Source organism: Sinocyclocheilus grahami, unplaced genomic scaffold, assembly GCF_001515645.1.
Source record: "Sinocyclocheilus grahami isolate Dianchi unplaced genomic scaffold, SAMN03320097.WGS_v1.1 scaffold2243.1, whole genome shotgun sequence".
Lineage (NCBI taxonomy): Eukaryota > Metazoa > Chordata > Actinopteri > Cypriniformes > Cyprinidae > Sinocyclocheilus > Sinocyclocheilus grahami.
In genome coordinates, this window is record NW_015507422.1 from 51,854 (window position 1) to 62,250 (window position 10,397).

A 10,397-nucleotide genomic window follows, 5' to 3' on the forward strand; every position below is an offset into this window, starting at 1 on the left:
CTCATGTAAACAAATAACGCTTCTGTGCTGGCGTCCTCCCACAGGTTAAGAGATTTTAAACAAACACATTAAGTTAACCAAATGAAACGATACACATTTTAATGCTATAAAAGTGTGCACATTGAGAGAAGTAAACAGCAGATGTTCATGTTAACAACTTCTTAATGATGGTGCCTGGATCAGTGAGCTGCTCTCGGGCCAATGACGTCACTTCCAGGGAGGCGTGCCCAGGCCTGTTGTACACGCCCCCGTCCCTTGACTCCACCCCCATGCCAAAACAGTGCCAGAAAGCGAGACGCGCAGAAACGTGAAGCGCAAAGGGAAAAACGTATAGCAAGCTCAAACTTGACTGAAATGCAAAATAAAAGCAGCGTTGCAAATAAATTAGTAGATATGGCCATGGAAAATATGTATTGCAAAATCATGGCTTTTGTGCTGTTTGATTTATATTTTGCAATTCTTTATTTTTGTTTGCAAAACCTCTTTTTTTTCTCGCAATACTTCATTTTCTTTTGCAATTCTTTATTTTTGTTTGCAAAAAACACATTTATTTTTTCTCAATACTTTTATTTTCGTTTGCAAAACTTTATTGTTTTGCATATATATGTGGCATTATATTGACTCCATATCTTTCACAGGCTTTTGACTGCTTTATTTTTTATGCCGAAACAGTCAGAGGAAAGCCTCAGTGCTACATGAGGCTTCATTTACCCATCACCTAGTTAACTGTTTACTGGCATGAGGGTGGGACAATAACCTGTCACTCTCATGTGACTGCAGCAATAGCAAACTACAACTATCCAGTCAATTCCAAAATCAAGTCCCACCCCCACATTTTTATTTCCCCCAGTTTACAGTGCTTGCAAATACATATTTATGGATTAAAATAGCCCAGCAGTAACATCCCTCACACAAAAATAAAGACATTTAGATAATAATATTACAAAACAATGACCATCAAATGTTAAAATGATCTATGCTTCTAGTAACAAGTGATTTTAATATTTCCATAGGTAAAGTTTTGAAAGGTCTGCAAAGTATTTTGATGTTACAGTTCAATTGTTAAGTTCAGTTGCTTATGGAAATAGACTTTTTTGTCGATTTACTTAAACTGAAATAATGTTGTGGGATCCTCTCAGATCATGTGATGTCCATATTTCTTCCTGTAAGAAAACAATGAATCACAGAATGTAAATAGAAAGAAATGAACAACACTGCAATTTAAAGGGCACCTATTATGCAAAATGAACTTTTACATGGTGTTTGAACATAAATGTGTGTTGGCAGTGTGAACACAACCACCCAACAATTATAAAAATCCACCCACTCCTTATTTTTTAATCCTCATTAAACTAAATCAGTCTCACTACACTCTAAAAAAAAAAGGTTCTTCAGCGGTTCTTTGGAGTGGTTAAGGTGTTATATAGCACCACTACCGTATTAAGAACCCGTTAAGCCCCTGTATGGTTCTTCAGCGGTTCTTTGGAGTCGATGAGGTGTTATATAGCACCACTACCATAAAACCTGTAAGCCCCTGTATAGTTCTTTAAAGGTTCTTTAACTCTTTCCTAGTCTCTTAGTTTAGTTGGGGAAAGGGTTAAAACAACATTAAAATACAATCTATTTCTTGAAGATATAATTTTTTTTGCCCCCAAGGCCCCCATAAGGAAATATTCCAGGGCCCCCACATGAGACCTTTGACCTCAGAAAAAAAGGACCTCTCCACAAACAGCAACACCAACTTCACACATTACTGACCAGTTAGACTTTATTTCTGGAGTATCTAAAACAGAAGTTCTTTATTGAGAATTAAGGTTTAGATGTTTGTTTGCTTTTCAACTTACCGTTTTGGTGAATAGTGTTTGCTTTAGTTGCCTCTTGACCCTTGACATTGATTTTAAGTTAAAATACGTTTCTCTTTGGCTGTTACAATAGTGTTAATAAAGCACATATGTGATGGCAAGGAACTTATGGTAAAATCATTTCGTGCATCTGAGTCTCTGGTTGCATTTTCTCAAAATCTGTAGTTCTTTTATGAGTTTTATATTATTGCAGTTCCACGATACTACGTGATAATGTGAGAAAATTGCATAAACCACTTTTAGAATTATGTGTAATAAAGAGGTTTCAGTTCTGTCACTCATAGACATGAAGAATCAGCATGTGAATCTCAGCAATGGTGGCAAAACATTCTGATAATTTTGATATGATTTTTGAACATCACAAAACAGGGCAGTAAAAAATCACAACAAAAGCAAATAGTAAGAATAAAAGAAAATACTAAGACAATGCAGCTGCATAATTTATTCATGTTGCAACGCATGCTGGGAGCCATGGATGAGTTATGATTGGTGCACCATTGTTGAGAAAAAGTGCTATATGGCACCTCTTATGGTTCTACATGGCACCATTTGACAAAGGTGCTATATAGCACCTGTAGAAATAGGTGCTAAATAGCACTAAAAAATGGTGCTATATAGCACTAAAAGTGGTTCTTTGGCTTGTAATCATAGGGGAACCACTTTTAGTGCTATATAGCACCATTTTTTTAGAGTGTAGGCCTGCCGTTTGGATTCTCTAAGCAATATGACGTCACATTGCATAGGGCTGGGCCACGGCGGCTGATTGACAGTCCTGCATTGCCATATTTTCTGCCCTCAGTGGTTGTATGCTGTCCTACATTTTCTCAAAAAATTAAAATATATGTATATGCTTTTGTAATTTTGGACGCATCTGAAATATGTCATACTATTGATATTACCTAAGAAGTTAAAGCAAATTCGTTATAAACTGTGCGCTTTCAAGGATGCACATTTAATACATGGGCGGAATATGGACATAAGGCAGTCGTATACCGGGTGAGAAGTGCAGCGCCACATTTACAACAACTCAAGACAGCAGTCCATAACAGTTCATATAAAACTTCACTTCAGGAATTAAAGTTGTGTCGATGAGTTTGAAATACAATGTTTGACAAAACAGAGCAAACGGAAAAAGAAAGGGTGATCTATGGCTATTATTAACTCTATATAAAGCATACGAACAGAAAGACAAACGTTGTGCAGAAAGATGCACAACCAACAGTCTTCCAGCCTAGGATGAAGTCATTATGTACATTAAAAACAATTTGGGACAAATAAAATGTGATTTAATGGTAAACTATGTGAGTGGCACTCTGTGGTGTGGCAAGCATACAGTTTTTAACTTAATGTTGTTGAACTGAATGTACAAAGCAAACTGTTAGCTGAAATATCATCAAAATAAAAAACAACACTGAAATAAGAGCATGTGGTTTATCTGTCAATCAGATGCGCATGAAAGTTTCGTTAGCAACAGCAGAGTTTTCTTTCATAATCATCCTGGGTCCAATTCAATTAATATTAAAATAAAGTTATGCATGATTAAGACACCCAGTGCTCTGATGCTGCTGTAGCGTTGTTGGTTCACAAAATCAAAATTGTGTAATTATTATCTGTAAAACATAGCCTACAAGCATAAAAACCTCTGTTTATGAATTACGAAATTATAAATATGTTGGTTACCATAAGCTATAAATTAAGAGTTTAGATGACACAGAGGTGGGGAGGGGGGGGGGGGTACTCTGCTTTTATGTCCCCTCCAATGTCAAAAGCATGACCTATGCCCTTGCTGTTTGAAATTTTTATTTTCCATTGGGATGCTTTTGTCAGCACAGTGAAATTAGAGAAATGTGAAGTCAGAGTTTTCTACAAAGAAACACTACAGTGATGCAGTATCTTACCTCACACTTGGAATTTCTACAGAACTGCAGAACGTCTGCTTCTTTCCTTGTCTGATTTGAAAAACAATCGCACACAATTAAATGCTAATTTTGCAAAATAGAGATGTTTTCCTTTTGCTATAGTATCTAGGTGATACTTGCCGTTTTGATATCTCCTGTGGCGATAGCAAATCCCAAAAGCAGCTGCAACCACGAGCAGAAGAACACCAACAACAATCCCTGCTACAGCAGCTGTAGACAGACCTGAATCTGGAACAGCTAAAGAGAGACCGTCATTAGTGTGAATGTGTGTCTGATCTCTAACAAACATTGTGAGCAATGTTCCCTCTAAGCTGCGCGTACGTCGCGACTGTGCAGAAGAAATAGTGTGCCGCGTACACGCAAAAATGAGTTGGGAAAGCCTACATAGGCAAACCGCTGTAGAGGTGGTGTCGCTATAGAGTTTGGACCTGGTGAATGCGGTTTCACGAGTTCACACTTACTTATAATGAACCGAGTAAAGTTTATGCGTATTTGGCGTGCTGTCCGGGGAGAGGGCTCCGAGCTCGGTAATTAAGGTTAGGTTTTGAGTCGCCTCAGAAATCAAATTCTTTAATGATTGCAGAGGAAACGGCTCAACACGAGAGTCAATGCAAACGCAATGACATGTAAAATAAAACGTCATCATGTATTAAAGATTGGCTTGATTAAGTGGTGGAAATAGTGGATGATGAATGGCACAGAGCGTTAACAAAACTCGGAGACATTTTCAGTTACACACAAGTGTAGTAGTGTGCAATCTGTACATGGGGATGTTTAGATAACTATATAAGAATTCACGTTCACATTTTATTTAAATTATTTAGTTTACATATCTCAGTTTAAAGGTTTCAGTTTGTTTTCTATTCTATTCTTTTCTGTTCTATCAATTTAAATGCTTCAGTTTTTTTTATATTATATTATATTAGACCTATATTATAAACCCAATAAATAATTGACCTCAACAAAGGAATTGATGAGCAATATCTGCTTCATTTTTTCATATTATTATATTATATTATATTATTATAAAGAAGTGAACTGTTCTGCATGATTTTATAAATTATTTTTAATAGAATTTCTTGGTAATACACCACTGTAAAAATGTTTTCTCAGGTTACCTAAAATGTGCATCATTTAGTTGCATTAAGGGTCAAATCACATACAGTATAAATAGCACATTAAAGTTAAAAGTTACACACTTTTTGTGTGCGCGCTGTACAGGTCTGGTATAAAGAATGTTTTTGCTCAGGTGGCCGAAATGTCCACCCAATAGAGAAATGTTTTGCTCAGCAAGAAAAAAAAAAATTGAGGGAACACTGATTGTGAGACATGAACAAAAAAACAAAACATAAAAAAACATTTAAGTTAGACATTTAGCAATAATAACATTTAGAATATTAAAGGGCTTTTTAGACTGCACTTAACCCTGGGTAAATTATGAGCAGTGTGAAACAAAGAAAGATAACCCCCGGTAACCGAATGACCCACGGTTGATGATTTCAAGTAGGGCTTTGGGCAGACAGCGAATCGATTTGATTCATGATTCAAGAACGTTTTTTTGCAAATTCAAAACAATTTGATTCCAGATGATTCACAATTCAATTTGATTCGATTAACAATTCGATTCTGCATTCTTTAAGGTTATTTGCACTTCCCCTAATTTCTTTAAATGCTTAGTCAGGGTGCAAATTACACGGCAGCCTTTATGGAGTCTTTTATCCATTGTTAGATGTTAGTTTAATGATGCTATGGCATGACATATGGAGTATGTAGAAATGTATGTAAGTAAAGATTTATAAAAAATAAAAAAAAAGCTTTAAAAGTATTATTTCATGTTAACTATTGTCTAGAATAGTGTTAATGCAGACCTGCCAACCTGTACGCATTTTGACCTTAAAGTACGCTGGTACGATTTGTCACTAAACTATGCAAAAACCTGGTGACCTGTCCACGTGCAGTAAACAAGCAACAGAAAAAGATGAGTTCAACCATAAATACAGAAATGTCAAATGTAATACATTTATTTATGTATGTATTTATTTATATCTTTTTATATCTCTTTCTTATCTCTTATTTTGAATTGGATAAGAAATAATATACAATAATTAATAATTTGTATTCTATAATATATATATATATATATATATATATACATACACACACAATTTTTTATATTTTTTGTTGTTTTGCATATTTTTTCCAAATGACAATTTCATGATTGGTTTATACACAACAAATTTTTTTCCCCCCATTTTCATCACAGAATAAGGTAAAAAATATACTTTATATTTTCTGTACTTTAATAAATGATATGCCAGCTGCATCATTCATATACTTTATTTATTTATTACCTGTAGATGACTTGAAAAACACACATAAACCATTTATTGTCACAATCGTGTGTTTGTCTTCACGTTTTATTAGTCAAAATGTTTCTGCTTTTTATTCATCTTAGCTGGATGCCTTTGTCCATATTAGGAATTTCCTGGTGCGTCATAAATTCTGAGCACGAGATTACTTCTCCTTTAGCGCTTAGAGCGCCCTCCGGGTTTGCGTAAGAAAAAAAACACACCCTGCATGAGAGTGTTTAGCACTCCACAATGTTCACATCATTTTGGATTGAATAAAACGATGTGACTATCTTGCCTCTTTGAAATCTGCATTTAAATCTGGATTTATTCATACTGGCCCTTGAAAACCCCTGCCTGAACACACAAAAAGTGCGGGGACGAATTTACATCTCATTAAAAGTCCCCCACATCCCCTAAACTCATTTGTCACACATCTGTATAATGTGAGCTTCTTTATCTTATTTTCATCAAATAAAATGCTGTAGTATTTAACTTTTCCTTTCCATTGGCGAATGATGATTCTGAAAGAAAACGGGCCCGATGTCTGTTAGCTATAGTAACTAATGCAACTTACATCTGATTGACAGATAAACCTCTTATTAACCTAATAATCAGCGTTGCTCCGTCGGATGTTTTCACCGGGGCATGAAGTCTGGCGGCTCGCAGAATGAGCTCCCTGTCCGTGTACCCCAAAAGTTTAAAGGTCCCATATTGTCAAAACAGAAATTTCCTGGCTTTTTCATGATAACTGAGGTCTAGGTGCTATGTAACTACCATATACGTTTCAAAACAGTCAGTCCACAGTAAACTGCACACAGCCTGCATAAAGTAGCTGTGATTTTTCACGAACCGTTGTGACTTCCGGAAAAAGGTGACGTCAGAACTACACAGTCACCGCCTTCAGTCACCACCCCTAGCACCGCCCACAGTCCCACCCTCCTTTTGCCAAACCCCCAGACAACATCGTGTCCACGCTATTGCTGAGCAAGGACAACATGGAAACATGTCAAAAAGGTTAACTTTAACCACGAAACCAGATCGGCCGACCTGTAACGTTACACTCAAAGGATGGACGATCTGACAGGATTGTTACTGTGAGGTGGATCACATCTAATGTGTGTAGTAAAGACAAACTCACCGTGTCTATCTAGTCATGATGACCCATAACAACAAAAGACAATACTTTATTGAACCTTTTCTGATAAGAAGTGTGGGCTGCAAACACGAGCATTTTTGACGATCGTTTCCGTCCAGTCTGCTCGTTTTATCGCGTTTAACCACAGCTGTCATCGGTTTTTGTCTGGCAGTGGTAGCAGATATGCGATCAGATTTCTAATTTCAGGCTGTATTACATCGATTCTGGCACCCAACATCACAACAAGATGATATTTTAAGCTCCTTATGTAGCCGAATCTGCACTGGTTTAAATGGGTCGCCTCCCGTTTCCCCTTTGTTTTGCTGCCTCCGGCTAGCGCTGTGACGTCGGCTGACCCTAGTTACCTGTGGTTGTCCTGGCCGTGCGTCACTCAGAAAACAACAGACCAATCAGAAGAGAGGCTCATGAATATTAATTAGACAGGCCAAAATCGACCTGTTCTCAGCAGAGCTCCTGAGAAAGGAGCTGTAAAAAATTATTGAGATGGTTTTTGGTACTTATACCACAAATATATATTCTTAAGGACATCAAAACCTAAAATAAAACTCCAGAAAGGTGTAAAATATGTGACCTTTAAAGAGAAAAACCTGTGGCTTAGCACGATCTGAGGACAGCCTTGTGTACACGCGATGCGCTCGTTCCACTTCAATCTCTTTGCCCACCAGAGACAGGAGCCACATCGGTAGCGATCTTTTCAAAAAGCCCATAGGGTCGTCCTTTTCAGAACCATCAGGCAATCCAACCAAACGCAGATTGCTGCGCCTATTGCCATCCTGTAAATCCATTATCTGTTGCTCGAGCGCGGTTACTCGCCTATCGTGATCTGCGACAACTTTGTTTTGTTCTCTCATCTCCCCTGTAAGAAGATCCAGTTTAGAGCATAGCGACTGAACAACTGACATGTGAGAAGCTTAAGAACTGACAGTTCTTAAAATGTCCTCAAAGTGCGCAACAGTGTTCGCCATCTTGTCCACCATATCGCCCGTGGTCGGTGGTTTGGATTTCTTCTTAATCGGAGAAGCCGATGGAGACAACTCCTGCTGTTTCCGATTGTGTGACATCTGGGAAAGTATTATTAATGAATAAAACTTAAAATAAAACGAAAAAAAAAATCAGCAAAAAGGGGCCATACGTACGGAGCTCTACTAAGTGCGACTAGGTTCATGAGTACATCACGTGACTTTTCAGCAGCTCTTCTCACATAATTAAATGTTCTCTAATCCAACCAGTTACATTTCTTAATTAGGGTAATGAAATTTACATTTGACTTCTACTCGGCCAACAGCAAGAAGGTGGAGGCTTGCAAAATAATGAAGATGAAGAGGAGATGGCCACAATACCATTGTAACAATATTAAAATCCAACAGAAAAAATTAATAAATGTTGCTTTTATATTTGTAGGAAATAAAGTTTTATAATTATATAATAGCTGTGGTGGTGGTTACATCATATATCTCGGATTACGGATTACCGTTCCATCCAGTGAGGCACACTTTCCTTACCACTCCACATACAGTGACCTTACTCTGCTCTGCATCCCCAAATTTATACAGAAAACTACCTTCTAAAAATTGTACCGCTCAAATAAATATGCATATGGATGTGACAAACAAACAAAAAAATAAATAAATACATTCATTAATTCATTTAAAAAATCCTCTCCCTACATAAATGTAACTCCCTGCGAATTAATGCAACCTCCTTACCTAGGATCCTATATAAAAGGACATGCCATTTTTTCACTTTGAAAGTGTCTGCATGAAGAAAATCTGATGAATGTTTGTACTTGCACTGCAAAAAAAAAAAATATCTAAAGATTCTTAAATCAAGATGCATTTTCTACATAAGAAAAATGACAAGTGATTTCCTGTGGTAAAAATAAAAAAAATAATTTAAGTGCTTTTTTTTTTGCAAATTATCTGCCAGTGGGGTAAGAAAAATATCTTGTTTTCTGTTTGCATTAAAGGGGGGGGGGAGGGGGGGGGGGTCTAATGCTATTTCATGCATGTTGAGTTATTTACACTGTTAAAGAGATGGATTCTCATGCTAAACATGGCCAAAGTGTAAAAAAACTATTTGCATGTATGATGGAGTATTTCTGTACCAAATAAACTCCTTCCGGTTTCGTACAAGTTTTGGAAAGTTTTTTTTTTGAGCATGGCTCTTCGTGATGTCATGAAGGGTGGAACTCCTTACATGGGCATTTCTCCCGGAAGAGAGCGCCCGCGCAAACATCGACCAGAGTGAGAACAAGAGCGTGCCCATCAACGAGCTTCATTCAGCAGCGCTGCAAAGGACTCGTTCGGAAAGAATGTCTCTAAAGGAGTGTGTTTTTGGTTGTAAATTAAAGATAACCTTGTTCAGCTTCCCAAAGAACCCAGTGTTACGTGAACAGCAAACACAGTTTGTTTTTTCGAGGCAGCAACAGAGTTTTGCAAGTGTGTTTGTTGACGAACGTTTTATAAACAAGGCTCAGTTCGACACTGGATTTGCACATTCACTCTTAAAAATAAAGGTGCTTCACGATGCCATAGAAGAACCTTTTTGTCTAAATTGTTCCATAAAGAACCTTTAACATCTGAAGAACCTTTCTGTTTCACAAAAGGTTCTTTGTGGCGAAAGAAGGTTCTTCAGATTATCAAAAGGTAAGAAAGAGATGGTTCTTTAAAGAACCTTTGACTGAATGGTTCTTTGTGGAACCAAAAATGGTTCTTCTATGGCATCGCTTGAAGAACCTTTTGAAGCACCTTTATTTTTAAGAGTGTTGTTTGATACTGAAAGATGGAGTGGTCCCAGCGATAAAAGATCCCAGTCATGATTCGGAACTGCAGACGGTAAGTGAAACAGCATCAAATGTCTGTGTTTTGTTGGCAATTGGTGCTCAAGTGCTCGTTACTCTTTAGCGCCTCCAGGAGCTTGGCTGTTTTCAGAATCAGAATCAGAATCAGAATGAGCTTTATTGCCAGGCATGTTTACACATACGAGGAATTTGTTTTCGTGACAGAAGCTTCTTTCACCGCAGTGCTGGGGGATGGTGACTTGTAATTGTTGATTTCTTTTAGACTTTTCCACACTGATGCGGAGTCACTGGAAGAGAATTGAATCCTTA

The 10,397-nt window shown here is 37.3% G+C and overlaps 1 protein-coding gene across 1 annotated transcript in view; it reads right to left on the minus strand.

Annotated features, from left to right (window-relative positions):
- Nucleotides 1-1,135: 1,135 nt before the first annotated feature.
- Nucleotides 1,136-10,397, minus strand: part of LOC107574470 (carcinoembryonic antigen-related cell adhesion molecule 20-like) — a 30,928-nt gene continuing 21,666 nt past the window's right edge. Inside the window, exons 6-8 of the mRNA XM_016260899.1 lie at nt 3,898-4,009; nt 3,761-3,811; nt 1,136-1,163 (exon numbers count right to left, since the gene is read on the minus strand). Of these exons, the coding sequence (XP_016116385.1) occupies nt 1,136-1,163; nt 3,761-3,811; nt 3,898-4,009 (191 nt within the window). The remainder of the gene's footprint in view (nt 1,164-3,760; nt 3,812-3,897; nt 4,010-10,397) is intronic.